Here is a 15,213-nt window from a genome sequence, read left to right as displayed (position 1 = left end):
TTCCTGAGACTTAGGCACAGGTTGCATGAATGGAGCAAAGACAAGTACTTTGCTGTTTAGATAAGTCTGAAATTAAAGGGGGTGGGCTAGACTAGATTTAAAATTTGGGAGTTTACAGCCCAAAAATGGCACTCAGTACCAAGAGGCTGGATGAGAACAAGTTGATGTGGAATCTGTAGACAAAGAGGTCTGAGGACAGACACATGGGGCACAGCAATTCTCAAAGAAGTTGGAGAAATGAAAAGAAACCAGCAAAAAGAATCTGAGGAAGAGTGTTAGAGAAGAATTAGGAAAAGTGTTGTGATGAAAGGCCTGAGAGGTGCTTTCAACAATGGAGCAGTGTGTTAACTGCTTCTCCTGAAGGTGGGGGGTCAGTGTCAACCTGGACAAGAGCAATTTCAGACTGATGGGGATGCAAACCTGACTGGAATGGGTTCAAGAGATAACGAGAAAGTAAATTAAGCATATTACCAATTCTACTGAGGCATTTAACTATGAGAGCAGAGAAATGGAATAGCAGATGAAGACAGGCAAGTGGTGGATATTGTGGGAACCACCAACACCCAGCACCAGCATTCACTCCCCCTGTGGCTGGAGTGTTGGCTACTGAGAGCTCACAGCAAAGCTGCCTCCCCTTCATACCAAGCAGCACACATCCACGATCAAGTCCTTTAGGGGTTCAAAGGCCTTGCCTCCTTGCCTGATGCAGGATTTCTCTGATGGGCCATCCTAGCATACAAGACATCCATGGGATGTCTAAAGCTACCACTGCAACTAGAGTGATCAACATTCCCATCTGCTCAGGACTGAGGGATTTCCCAAGATTTAGGACTATGAATGGTAAAGCTGTGATAGTCCTGGATGGTAGGGCACCTAGTCAGAGGTGTATCACTTGTTTTACTCACTCCCTAAAAGGGTCTCTCCAAAGACGATTTGCACCATAATCTCAACATTCTCACCAGGGAACAGATAGACTTTAATCAGCTGGATTTTGCCAGGAAGGACAATGAAACCAGGGGGAGGAAACAGAACTGAAGGTGTATTCAAGAATGATCACAATGATGAAATGTGAGCAGAGTCCTGGTAGGAGGGGAGAAGAGAACAGATGGTAGGGTGAAGAGATTATAGGGCTCGGTGGAGTCAACAAATTATTTGTGTTGGCTAAAAGAATGCTTTGAATTAAATCTAGGTAATGACTACAGAGTTGAGTGACTAAGGAAATGACCTCCCAAAGAAAGCAAATTTTTGCACAAGGGAACTCTCAACTATTCCACACCAAATCTAAACCCTCATTGTATGTGGCAGACCTAATGCCCCCACCCCAAGATGCACCCATGTCCTAATCACCAAACATGTGAATTACCTCTTACAGCAAAAGGAACTTTGTGGATTTGATTAAGGATTTTGAGGTTCAGAGATTATTCTAGATTATTTGGGTGTTATGATGTTATCACAAGGGTCCTTACAAAAGGAAGAAAGTTCAGTCAGAGAAAATGTGACCGTACAAGCAGAGGTGGGAGTGAACAGCCTTCAGAGTGGAAGTGGCAAGGCAGAGTCTCTCCTAAAACCTCCACAAAGAAAGTAGCTCTCCTGAAACATGGATTTTAACCCCATGAAATCCATTTTAGACATCTGACCTCTAGGACTGCAGAAAATCCATCTGTGTTATTGAAAGCCACCAGGTCTGCAGGAATTCAAGTAATACAGTGGTGTACTCTCTTGTCTAAACTTGTTCTACTCATTCCCTAAAGGGGAGCAGCAATAGGAAACTAAAACACTGACGCACTCCTTCTTCCTTTTCCTGTTTTGTAGACCCATTCTCTTCATACCTACATAAATTCCTCACCTGTTCTGTTACATTTTGCAACCTTTTATCTGCGGCCTATGTGCTCATTCTTGAAATATTTCCAACCCTGAATTATATCACACACACACACACACACACACACACACTTTCTCTCAGCCATACCATGGTTTTAATTAGCATCTAGCTAAAAGAAGCTCAATATTTATTTATTTCAAATCAAAGTGTTAGAAATATTTGGATATCCGAATGTCCACTCAATTATCTCCATCTCATGAAAACTTGCAACTCAGGTCCAAAATTGAACACATTGTCTCCCCCTGAAACCCTATTCTTAGTTCAGTAATTGGTACCATCAACTCAGCTATTTAAGCCAGGAATCAGAGAGTCTTTCTTGATACTTTTCCTTCTTCACTTCATTGATTCAATATTGGTCCACTCATTTACCCCCTTAATTTTCCCCTTCAAATCCAGTCTTCATACACTGTGTCTAATGCTGTTTAAAGTGGGCAACTCTGAACTCCCCACCTTGAAAAACCCGGCCTGGTCCTACCTTCTCTACCTTTTCCCCCAGATGACCAACTGACCCTTCAGGTCCCTAAAATCACTCCTTCAGAGAAGCTCTCTCCAGCAAGGTTAGAGCTTTCAGATGTCAACTCACACAGCATCCTTTGGTAGATGAGAGACCTCAAAGGGCAGTCCCGTGACTGTCCATATCCCCAACTTTTAGCAAGGTGCCTTGTACATAGTAGGAATTGATAACTTTGATGAATAAATGAGTAACCTATAGGGCTCTGTAAAGCCCAGACTATAATAAATCATTTTCCCTGTATGATCTGCAATAGAGTAAATATCTCACCTTTCAAGTAATAAAACACTTCTGTGATTTGGTCACCATTTTATACTTTGCTAACTTCTCTGTCTTTTAACAAGGTAAGTCCATAGGCCAAATCCAGCCAGCCATCTATTTCGGTAAATATATTGAGACACTGCCACACCCACTCATTTACATATTGTCTTTGGCTGTTCTGTTGCTTAAAACAAGAGTTTAGGCTAAAAAGCCTACCATTTGACCCTTAACAGAGAGTTTGCTCATCTCTGCCTTTATGGATTTTTTGATGACTCAATTTATGAAGTGATCACATTAGAGTGACAGAGTAAAATGTCCAGCTGATTTCCTTTCTATACTATCTATAATACTGAACGGTGCCTGGATCTTACAGGTAGAGACACGCTTTACTAAAAAAAAAAAAAAAAAAAAAGAGTGGGAAGAGAAAAATGTTCAGATTCCCGAATTCTTCCTTTGTGCCAAAGGAAGGTTCAAATTTACAGACTCCCAAACTACTGTCCACATTAACTGTAATGCTAACTTATTTCAAAGAGCAATGAAAAAGGCAGTTTTTATTCATTTTTTTAGGTGTCTATGAACCTTTATTTTATTTATTTATATGTGAATCGAACCCAGTGCCTCACCTATGCTAAACAAGCACTTTACCTAAAGGCAGTTTTTAAAAACTGTGCTACTGCCAGCAGTGGGGACATTAACTTAACTTAGTGGCCACATTTCTACCTATTAAAGTGGTATTCCTCTACCACAACCTGATTGTGGGGGATTAACATTCCTCTCTACCATCTCTTTTTCTTCCAATGTTCCCATTTCAAGAGCATCCAATTTGCTATGGTTTTTTACTTACTATTTTACACTACACAGATTAAACAAACAAACAAACAAAAAAAACCCACTAAGCTATATATGTATATAGTCCAACTATTTCAAGTATTGAGATCTCTCTGAGGGTATGGCCTGAATTTTGAGAAACTAGTCAAAAAACGATACCATTAGATTTTTTTCATATCACATAACACTGGAATCCGGAGTAACAATCACACTTTCCCCCCCCTCCGAAAAAGCATCTAAGGATAGGATACCATAAGCCAACATTAAAAGTCCCCTAAGCCTTGACCAGCTGCTATTTATTAGCCATACTGAAACTTTCAGAATCTCAACCTCTCCATCTGTTGAATGTCATCAATGATTGGTTAGAGCTGATTTCAGACAATGAATAATAATTTTGAAGTCTGTATACAATTAGAGGATCAGCATGCTATCTCCTAGCAACTGGAAACATGAATGAACTTGTTTAAGCAGTGAATGTCAGCACAAATCGCTTCTAAACACATTACTCCAAACACTAACAATTAATAATATTTACCAAATGTCAACAATTGTGCCAACTGCCCTACTTGCATTTTCCCATTTAATTTTTACAATACTTTGAAGCAGGCAGATGTTTCTATTATCCTAATTTTACAGTTAAATAAAATGAAATTTAGAGGTTCACTTGCTGAAAGCCAATCATATCATAAGTATCAGAGTCAGGACTCAAAATCAAGTCAGCCTGTTTTTCAAGCCAGTATTCAAGAGCGTGATACTATATACTGTACCTTCTCAATTAAGTCAGAAATAGATATAAATGATTACCATGAAACAAAACAACAGGGTTCAAAAATTACATGCTGTCTGGGTAAAGATGGGATTCAGCACATGTACATACTTCTCCTTCCCAAAATTCCATTAAATGACAATAAAGTTTTTTGTCTGTTTTAAGGTGTAACAGAAAAGATAGAAGAAAAGACAATATCAACAAAAAGTTAAAAGCTGGAGAACAAATTACAAGTAGTAAATAACAGAGTAGACCCAAGGAAACTGAATTCTGAGCAAACAGTAGGAAAAGCTACTGAATTTGAATCACAGAATTTCTTAAAGGCTCAGGAACTGGTGGCTTCATGTGTCTCTGGAAGTAGAATGTGAACAGGTAGAGACCAAAACAAGAATTGATTAAAAGTCTAAGTAATCAGATACTCTCTGCAACTTTGTACACAGCTGAACAGCCTCCTTTTCCCAGCTCACTCTCCAAATTAGAAGTTTCTTTTCTACCTGGGCACAATGGAGGCTGAGCCAGGAGGATTCCAAGTTCAAGGCTAGCCTCAGTAACTTAGCAAGACCCTGTATCAAAATAAAAAATAACAAGAGCCATGTAGTTTAGTGTAGGTGTAGTTTAGTGGTAAATTCAATCCCCAGTTGTGTCAGGAAAAAAAAAGTTTATCTTTTGGAAATGAGTAAAACAGTTTGGGTTGTAGAAAGCTGGGCACTTTTGGCTGATATACTGTATTTAAAATGCAGAGCCTCAATAAGCGAACACACAGAGAATAGTGAGACACACACAATATTCTGGGCCTCACCTCAGCCCTCTCCCTCACTTGGCTGCCAGAATACTGGCAAGTCATTCATTTTTCACTTAAGGAGCTTGGGAGAGTCTTTGCTGAGGAATGACCAGTTCAATAGGAAATACCTAAAGAGAGGAACATAAAATTTTTCCAATTAAATGACCCAATAGATTGCCCTTCAGCAGAGCCCAGCATCAACAAACTCCATCTATTGAGAGTCTCTAATCAATTTGTTAGTATCCTATTTTTAAATATGAGCATACAACTAATGTCAAGCAAAAATCAACAAAAGCAATTTTAAATAAAACTGGCTGACTATAGAGGAAAAAGAAAACACCAAATATAGCATCATTCTACAAATAGAGAAAGAGGGAAAATAAAAGGGGAAGAAATCATCAATAAAATTGACAAAATTTCTGAGAACTAAAGGACATAAGTTTCAAGTTTAAACTGGTTTAACAAGTGACCAGCACAGTAAATTAAAATAAAAACACACCAAAGTGTGTCAACATGGAACGTAAGATACTACGAACAAAAGATTCTTGTTTCTAAGGGAGGAAAAATTTAGGTCTCCCAAAAAGGTCAGGCATCAGAATGGTTTCAGATTTCCCTGTAGCAACACTGAAACTTAGAGGCAATGGTTCAATGCCTTTTTCTGAAGGAAACAGCTTTCCAATCTAGAACTCTATATTCAGCAAATTATCAAATATGTGAATAAAATAAAGTCTTTTCAGACCAATAAGGTCTTAAAAACATTTACCTCAAAGCCACCTTTCCCCAAATTGAGAAAGGGCTCTATCAAAGGCATAAATGAAGAAAAGATAACAGAAAGCAAGAGATCAAACATCAGATAAGAGGAAAAGGAATTCTCACAATAAAGGCGAAAGGAGCTGAGTGCGTGATGAATGGTGCACAGCTGTAATCCCAGCAGCTCAGGAGGCTAAGACAGGAGAATTGTGAGTTCAAAGCCAGCCTCAGCAACAGTGAGGCACTAAGCAACTCAGTGAGACCCTTTCTCTAAGTAAAATACAAAAAAGGGCTGGAGATGTGGCTCAGTGGCTGAGTGCCTCTGAGTACACCCCTGGGTCCCTCCCCCCAAAAAAGCAATCAGAGTTCCCAGGTTATAGCCATTTGTCAGGCACAGAAGGTTATCAGTCTAGAATGGGGCAGATCAGAAGGCTCCAGGAAAAATTTATTCAGGAAGATGAAACTGGGTGCCCAATGAAACCAACAATGTGTGCAATTTAGACAAATGGCAAAAAATTTCATTAATTTAGAAGAAAGTTCATAGAAAAATGAAGCCTAGGGGGTAAAAAAATTCATCAGTAGTCAATGAGCAATTCCTATAACAGAAAAACAATGAAGTAACAATACCATCATGCTATTTAGAAACACAAATAGCTAAAAAGGGATGAGTGTAGTTGCCTCAGGGGAGGATTATCCCCTATGTCAATAAACCTGGAGGACTATTTTGACTTAAGAATACGGCATTTTTCTCCTTTGGTGGTACTACATGCACTCAGCATCAAGCAGTATTATTGCTTTCACAAAGACTGCTTGGCAGTAGAACTTAACATTACTTTATCAGGATTAGCAAATTATCAAATTCAAGACAAAAAGAACAATTTAATTATTACAATGTTGTAATAATCTCACCAGTGATTGTTGTTTATCAGCAGAAAGTGGGATAAGAAAAATAAAAACCCAAATTTTCTTAATTGCTATGTTTATTAAAAATATAGACTAATAGTCCTGTGATTAAATGTCATTGTGGTTGGGTGCTGACTTCATAAGACATAATTGTAAGGGCCTCTTCACAAATATACTCTGGACAGAAGTAAAAATGTAAACAGAAATGACTGACAAGACAGTGCCATTTCAGACATAATCCCCTTATAATTAATGAAAGGGAGTTTGACACTATTTACAATCATACAAACATTCAGAGGCCAAGTATCACAAGCATAAGGTCACACTATAATTACAAGATGTCTTTTCATACTTTCCAAATTGTTGTATATTTTAGCTATGAAGGTCAGTAATCATAGCCCAACTTGTTCTTAATAAGTAGAATTTTTATGTCCATTCAATCAAAGAGTCTCTTACACCATTCTGGGCCCATTCATTTGCAGATAGGAGGAGAAACTGTAACCAGGTTCTTCATATCATGCATGTACACGTGATGTCCAATCTTCATATGCTGTCCAATTTCTTTAAGATAAATGGAGCTTAAATAAAACAAAACACCCAAAATTAGTTTCCAGGTCTATCAGTCCCCAGGCTACATGTCAGAAAAGACTCGGGGATGGAGATCCTTATAGGTTTAATTGAACATGTTTTTGAAAACAACTCTAAATGATGGTAAGGCCTCTGCTTGTAAAAAACAAGCAAGAGATTCCCTACCTTCCAAAGCAGCTCATTTCAGTGCCATTCAACCATAATTACTATAAAGTTCATTGTTATTCTATTCAAAATTTTTCATCCAGGTAGTTCTCCCCCTTAGGGCCATAAAGATGTACTCCAGCCGTCTTTCAAATGACAATCCTTTACTTTAGTGATTTATTTTAACTGTAGAAGGAACTCTAAAGACTCATTTGATCCTGCCATCTTGATGGCTGCTCTTAGCTAGGGGACATCCTGCATTTAAGGCAGGAGAATGGTAGCTGCAAAGAAGACAAAAAGTTTCTGGAGTCAATCAACTCTAGGCTCTGCTTGTTATGAAAAGTGGAAAGCATGTACTGGGGTACAAACAGACACTGAAGATGATCAGACAGGGCAAAGTGAAACTGGTCATCCTCCCCAACAACTGTCCAGCTTTGAAGAAATCTGAAACAGAGTTCTATGCCATGTTGGCCAAAACTGGTGTCTATCACTACATTGGCAATAATAAACTGGTGTCCATCACTACATTGGCAATAATATGTAATTGGGTACAGCGTGCAGAAAATACTACAGAGTATGCACACTGTCTATCACTGATCCAAGTGATTCTGATATCATTAGAAGCATGCCAGAACAGACTGATGAAAAGTAAAACATACAAAATTTCTCTTAATAAAATTTGGCAGAGCTTGTAAAAAAAAAAGAAAGAAAAAAACGACTGAAGTAAGAAACAAAACTTACTTTGTTCTCTCTTGATGAACTATATATCACTTATGCCCTCCAGATCACAGCATCTTATTCAGTTACTATAAGGGTCTAACAAAATGCCATACACAGAAATATCTAGAAAATTAAATGTGATCATATAGGTTTATTTATTTATTTTTCGAATTTTTAATATTTATTTTTTTTTAGTTATCGGCGGACACAACATCTTTGTTTTGTATATGGTGCTGAGGATCGAACCTGGGCCACACGAATGCCAGGCGAGCGTGCTACTGCTTGAGCCACATCCCCAGCCCGATCATATAAATTTAAAGAAGCGATATTATTGTCCTGTGTAAAAGTGCTGTGGTCACAAAAAAATAAAAATAAAATAAACAGATGAACTTCTTTCTTAATATACACACTTAAAACATTTTATTAATATGAAACTAAGCTATTGAGATCTGTTGGAAGTTGATAAAGTCAGTAATACATCCAACCTTCTCTACTAATTCTTAATGGGGGGAAAAATCCACAAGAAATGATGAGTGGATAAACAAAACTCGGTATATCCATACAATGGGACCTTAATCAAATATAAAAAAAGGTTCTGGGGCTGGGGATGTGGCTCAAGCGGTAGCGCGTTGGCCTGGCATGCGTGCGGCCCGGGTTCGATCCCCAGCACCACATACAAAACACAGATGTTGTGTCCGCCGATAACTAAAAAATAAATATTAAAATTCTCTCTCTCTCTCCCTCTCTCTTTAAAAAAAGAAAAAAAAAGGTTCTGTCACAAGCTGCAAGTTGGATGAACCTTGAAAACGTGCTAAGTGAAATAACAGACACAAAAGGTCACATATTATGTAATTCCTCTCTATGAAATATCCATAAAAGGCAAATCCATACAGAAACTGCAAATAAGTGGTCTCCAAGGACTGGAGAAAGGGGGAAATGGGGTTACAGATTATGGACATAGTATTTTTTTTTTTTTAGAAGAAAAGACAACGTTTCTAAAATTGATTGTGATGATGACTGCACACTTCTGACTATGCTGAAAACCAGTGAACTGTGCACTCTAAATATGGTTGTGTCATATACAAAATTATGTCTCAACCTAAAATGTGATAATAAGTAATTACAATTAAAGGCAAAATCATTAAGAAGAAAATATTTTACTAGCAGCTAGATCAACAACAACAAGTTAGGAGGAAATAAGTACATTTGGGAGTTATAAAAAGTTCTCAAGGGGGCTAGGGTTGTATGTAGTTCAGTGGTAGAGTGCTTGCCTAGTACATGTGAGGCACTGGGTTTGATCCTCAGCACCACATAAAAATTAATAAATAAAATAAAGGTATTGTGCCCACCTATAACTAATATATATATATATATATATATATGAATGAAAGTTCTTGAATGAGCAGTATTATTTCGTGTTTCTATTCCCCAAAGCTCCCTCTCCTGGGGAAGCAGAGCAATACAGGGAAAGAGTACCCAGTAAAGAAACGTCTGAATGAGAGAGACCTCAGCCTCAATGAGTTCAGACTAGGCCTAACAAAAGTCTTCTACAGCATGACCTTGGTATGGCCTTCAGTGATTTGACTTTCCCTGCCTCTCCATTCAGACCAAACAATATACAAATTTTATAACAATGAAAAGGATACTGTACTAAGAATGAAGTGACAGCGGCAAGTCATTTCTGAAACAATAAAATTAGAGAACTGCTCTATAAAGCTGCTTCCAGTTCTTATATTCAGTGTACTGTAACCCTATACTTTATGTTCCATTTTCAAATCGACCAGTCACTTACAAAAAGGATACAAAGAATCTTAGGCCCTACTCTCCTCAAAGAGTCACTGTCAAGACCGATTAATGGATGTAACTTTCTGCCAACTGTAAAGATCAAATATTTTTCTATTTCCACCAATCCTATAAACTCGTTTCCCTCTCATTCCTTCCCCCAGAAGCAATTATTTACTTCACCTTCTGTACAAATAAACAGCAAGGTAGCAAAACCTTTTGCATTTCAATGGTCGGCACTACAGGAGGAAAACCTGGCACGGAGTTTGGAGCTTCGGATTCTAGGTCAAGCCCATTCACTGAATCGCTGGATGACCTTGGCCAGCCATTTCCCTAACTTTGGCACTGTTTCTTGGTCTCCAAAATGAGAGAACTGCTCTAGGATAAGCTTTGAAGCTCTTTGCACTCACTGTTGAGGTTGGGCGAGCTAGGATGAGCTAACCTCGCGCGCAGGGACACCACCACGTGCGCTTCGGTGTCCCGGTCAGACCCGCAGACTCTAGACTGTCGTCGCCCTCGACGCGCACACCTCTTGCTCCCGTGACGGCTCAGCTCGGCTTAGCTCCCCAAGGCCTCACAACGGCCTGGGGAACTAGAGGTGGCTGGGCGGTGTCGGCAAGGTGGTCTTATGGTCACAGCCTGGGAGGACACTTACTGACTCTCAACAGGGCCACGTAGATAAGGAAGTTCCGTATGGAGGAGATCACGTCCTCACGCATCTTCCGCTTCATCTCCTCCGGGTCCAGCTTCGGCGCAAGGCCCTCGATCCGGAACATCGCCGCTCTGCCTCACCAGCTTCCAGCCGCAGCGTTCAGCTCTCCTGTCCTCACTAGTCGCCTTGCACCCGGAACTCGGCCTAACCCTACTTCCTGTTCCCGCCCCTCGTTTCCGCGCGAGGCGACGGGAGCCTGCGAGGAACCATCCTCATCCTAATCCAGTGGCTCTGAAGAAGGGCGTCCTGAAGGGGGCAGCAGCAATCTTAGCTACCAAGCCTCGGGCTCCTGAAAGCTGTTTCTTAAATATTCTCTGCCTTTAGCTAAAAAGTGCCACCCTGCAAAGAAGTTTCAAAGCCTCCCGGTAAGGGACTATGCGCATAGGTTCTACCATAAATAATAGCTGACATTTATTGAATACTCAATACGCTTCTCCCTGAATTACGTATTACAGTCTTTATTTCCCAACACAAACGTGCTTTAAAATACTTCAGGTAAGGAAAAAAGTGTTGGGGAAGAGAGATGAAATATTAGCAAGTATTGAAAACTACTTAAGCTGGTGATTGGTATATTATTTTGGTTAATTATTCTAGTCTTTCAAACTTGAGTGTTTGAAGTTTTCTGTGATTTAAAACAAAAAGGCAAAGCTGGTGAAACTTCCCAGAGACAGGGTTTTTAATATTTTCCATATTATTGCTGTTTTCTCATTTCTGTAGTTACAAATTATTATATAGGCCTAGTAATAAACAGCCTGTGTAATGTAAACCAAGTTCAAAACTGATCAATATTTACATATTGGGAGAAGGCAGCTCAGAAACCAAATGCACTAAGTCATTATATTACTGTTATTGACACCTTAACCCAGGGACCCTGCCTGGATCCCAGCTGGCTGAATTCAGCGCCCCAATGCATAAGAAGTAGTTCAATTTTATAACAGAGCCCTCCCAAACAAATCACCATAGGTCTCTACTCCTCTTAGTGTTCATTCCAAACAAATTGGCACTTGACAATCCCTATCAAACAAATAGTTCAAGAAAGAACTCCAAATTGATTTCAGAGAAATATCAAATTGTATGAAAAGCTCCAGAACAAACAGAACTCTCAATTCATTTCATAGAAATCCTGAGTGGGCTAGAAAGCTCCAGAAGACAGGTAAGAAAGGATAAGGTTCAACGTGCACTGCCAGTGAGACTAGGGGACAGTCAAACTTTGGGCCCATAGATTACTAAAAAATTATTTTTCCATTTTATTAAAGTAGCAAAGGGCAGTTGGCACTTGTTTGAAGGAGAAGAAGGAAAGTCTCACAATTTAAATTCAGTTTCATATTAGTTCCCTTTCTCCAGAGTAGGCTAGCCACAGGTGGCATTATAGTCCCAGCATGTGGTGTCCCTTCTGTTACCTATGGCCTAGCCCAGGGACCTTATCTGGATGCCAGCTGGCTGGATTTGGTTGCCTGCCCACATAAAAAATAGATAAAAGATGGAAAAACTGTTCAGTTCAATCAAATTGCATAAAATTCACTATTCATTTTTCCACATTTTATCAATTTCTTAATCATCAGGTGGCTGAATCCAAGCAGGGTCCCTGGGCTAAGCTATAGATAATACTGCTGAAGTGAAGGGGCAAGGTTCTACTGCAGATAATTACATTGTCAAGTTGAATTCTCTTTCCTCTGCACACTACTGATATACTGGTAGTTTTAACAGTTAGTACCTGCAAGTGTAGACATTCCTGGAATCAGAAAATAGGAGTTTAAGGCAATCAGACTTTCTGTCACAAAATCATCAACCCATTGTTAATAGGCTGTTACCTTGAGTTATAAATGCCAGCTAGCTGTATATAATTTCCAGACATGAACCAGATGACTGCAAATTTACTCACAAAATTGATTTATTAGAATTTTCTTCTTGACAGCACATTGCATTGCAACAGTGAATATATATATATATATATATATATATATATATATATATATATATATATATGACACAATACCTTTATTTTATTTTTATGTGGTGCTGGGGATCCAACCCAGTTCTTCACTCATGCTAGGTGAGCACTTTACCACTGAGCCACAACCCCAGCCCCAACAATGGATTTTTAATAAGTTAAAAACAATAATTTATAATTTATCAACTAACTGTGGCAACTAATAACTGTAAGCTTTGCCACCCACCTTCATGATTGACAGAATGAAAAACACTGGGTGAGAAAAAGAACTCATCTGCTTATCCAAATTTAAGTAAGCTTTTGCATCTATAATTCATGCAGTGGAATAGCACAGGCAGCTCTGGAATGGGAGAGGCTGACACCCAAGAAATAGCCTCCAGTCAGCCATTTGTGCATGTTTGGAAAATCTTTGCTGATTCTGGGAAGCAGCAGGGGCCACAGAAATAATCTGATCAGGAAAACCTTAGACATGGTCCTTAGATCTGACACCACCACTCACTGTCCATGTGAAAAGGAACAAGTCTCTGTTTCACTGCAGCTTTACTTCTTTAGTTGTAAAGGGAGGACATAGGATTAAATGTTCCTGACAGTTCCTTCCAGTTCTAATAGTCTATGCATTTTGAATTCTAATCATGACATCTAGGACATAGTGATTGGGAGTGTATGGATATCATCAATGTGGTCAGAGAGCAAAATAGCCAGTATGTACATTTGCCATTGTAGGAAGAATAAGGCATATCTGATCCATCCGAATGGTGAGGCAAAACAGATTGGGAAGGAAGAAGTTCTTATTCTGATGTTCTTATTATATGATTCTAACTTAGACCCTAATGTTGGTCCAATTTAAATAAACAATTCACCTATGGAACTACCATATTATTTTCTTTACTGAGATGCTTTTAAGTAACTTGCCTGGATTTTTAGGGAGCCAAAGAAGGGAGAAACTACCCACAATCAGATTTCTTATTCAAAGAACAGGTTTTTAAACTTTGAATTTTATTCAACTAATTCTAGGTTAAATAGGTACCAGTAACTTGGCAGAAAATGTATTAAACCGCTAGCCTGTTAAAAGGCAGAGTTATTCTTATTCTCACAACAATGTTTTAGAAAGGTCTGGTGCTTGCCTGCCTTTTGAGACAGAGGAGGGTAGTGGATAGAAATGTAGAGCAGCTGTATCTTGGAGTGAGAGACTGGTTCTGAATACAGTCTAGGAAGGTGAACTTTCTGTCTCAGATATGTTCATTCTGGTAAACTTGGCCTTTCCCCCTTTGCATGCCCTTCTCTAGTTGTAATAAAGGAAATTCATTAAAAGAGGTTAGGATCCTTTTGTTGCCTTTTAAAAATGTGCTTATTCACGTATTTGGCATATAGGTGGTGGTATTGACCAGTTACAGAGGGTTTAGGTGAGGCAAGTTGAGAAAACTTGCTTCAGGCAGTCAACATTGTGTTGAGTTGTTTCACATATTACATCCTTTATTTTTCATCATTGGGATAATGAAAAGTTTGGGCCTAAGCTTTAAAGTCACCTGCAGCTCTAAGATGCTTCACTTTTGCTCATTTTTCCTTTTCTGTGTACATAACCTTGAACTAAAGGCTAAGAAAAACCGATGTATTTGGATTTGCCATGAAAGGCAAAAATAAATTATGCACACATAATTTAATATTGGTATTTATATTATTTGGTCTGATCACAGAGGAAAAGGCAGCTGATGTCATAGCCTCTTTTGTCTTCCATTTAGATCCCAGGAGGGATTTTGGAGCCATTTCCTTTGCCTCAACTTCCCAGACAGTGCTGCCTGCAAGCATTCAGAGTGTACAACCTCCCCATAAGAGAATTAAGTGCTTTAATTTCCTACACTGGGGAAGAATTTGTATTTGCAAGGTCAGGCATTGATTTATGACTCATGACTGAGGAATAAATCCAATATAAAATCACAGGAACCTTGTGTTTTCTGATTTATAGGGAGATATGGACTTTGGGTATTGAATAGTTTGACTCTCTGAAACTGAGGCCAGAAGGAAGGAAGCTAGTTAAAAACAGAGCTTCTTGGAACTAGGGTAGGTCTCTGAGCTCCCTCTTTGATGCTTTTCACCATCATACCTTGCTATTTCTGATACTTTGTGAACATTCTCACTGAAAATTCTTCCTGCAAAAGTGAAGATGGGAAGAATGAGGTGCTGTTTGATCCCAGTTTGGGAGAGCCAGGACAAACAATGGCTGCTATTCACCCACAGGCTCAGGGAAGCCCTTCTTCCCACACTTCCACACCCACCACCACTTGTTAGTCTGGACTGTGTTATTATCCAGCTCCACACCTCTCCTTCCTCATTCCTGCAGGGGAACATGGCCTGGAATTCCTCAAATAAACATGGCTTTGAGATCCACTCAGGACCCAAAATGAATGACACAAAATCCAGGACAAGGAAAGTACCCTCAGATTCTCAACACGAGCTGTTCTGTGGTAGATAATAACCAGAGTCCTCACCTAGCAGATAGGACCTCAGCAAGAAGCTTCTTCAGGAAGGGAGACTTTTGAACCTTAAAGAATGAGTAGAACCTTCGCCTCCCTGGCATTTGCTTCCTATAATATCCTTTTCTCTGTTCTAATTTTTAGAACTTTGTTGTCTAGATGA

The 15,213-nt window shown here is 39.2% G+C and overlaps 1 protein-coding gene and 1 pseudogene across 2 annotated transcripts; one reads left to right on the top strand and one right to left on the bottom strand.

The window, feature by feature from the left end:
- Window positions 1-855: 855 nt before the first annotated feature.
- On the bottom strand, window positions 856-10,776 carry TOMM5 (translocase of outer mitochondrial membrane 5). The gene is made up of 2 exons (XM_081278710.1): window positions 10,572-10,776; window positions 856-7,260 (listed from the first exon to the last, which is right to left on the bottom strand). Exons 1-2 carry the CDS (start codon window positions 10,690-10,692, stop codon window positions 7,226-7,228), a joined length of 156 nt encoding a protein of 51 aa, XP_081134836.1. The 5' UTR covers window positions 10,693-10,776; the 3' UTR covers window positions 856-7,225.
- Window positions 7,689-8,066, top strand: LOC308641334 (large ribosomal subunit protein eL30-like; annotated as a pseudogene). The gene has a single exon. The product of its transcript is annotated as a large ribosomal subunit protein eL30-like (transcript).
- Window positions 10,777-15,213: the final 4,437 nt, after the last annotated feature.

This window comes from Spermophilus citellus (assembly GCF_964194105.1).
Source record: "Spermophilus citellus genome assembly, chromosome: 2".
NCBI classification, from domain to species: domain Eukaryota; kingdom Metazoa; phylum Chordata; class Mammalia; order Rodentia; family Sciuridae; genus Spermophilus; species Spermophilus citellus.
Note: the sequence above shows the minus strand (reverse complement) of the source record. Positions and strands in the feature narration are given on the sequence as shown.

What these genes read in the sequence shown, in the direction of transcription:
- TOMM5 (XM_081278710.1), bottom strand. Translation starts at nt 10,692, where the DNA reads ATGTTCCGGATCGAGGGCCTTGCGCCGAAGCTGGACCCGGAGGAGATG. An exon ending in CGTGGCCCTGTTGAGAGTCA is followed by an intron (nt 7,261 to 10,571) that starts GTAAGTGTCCTC and finishes GTTTTATTTAAG; the next exon opens with CTCCATTTATCTTAAAGAAA.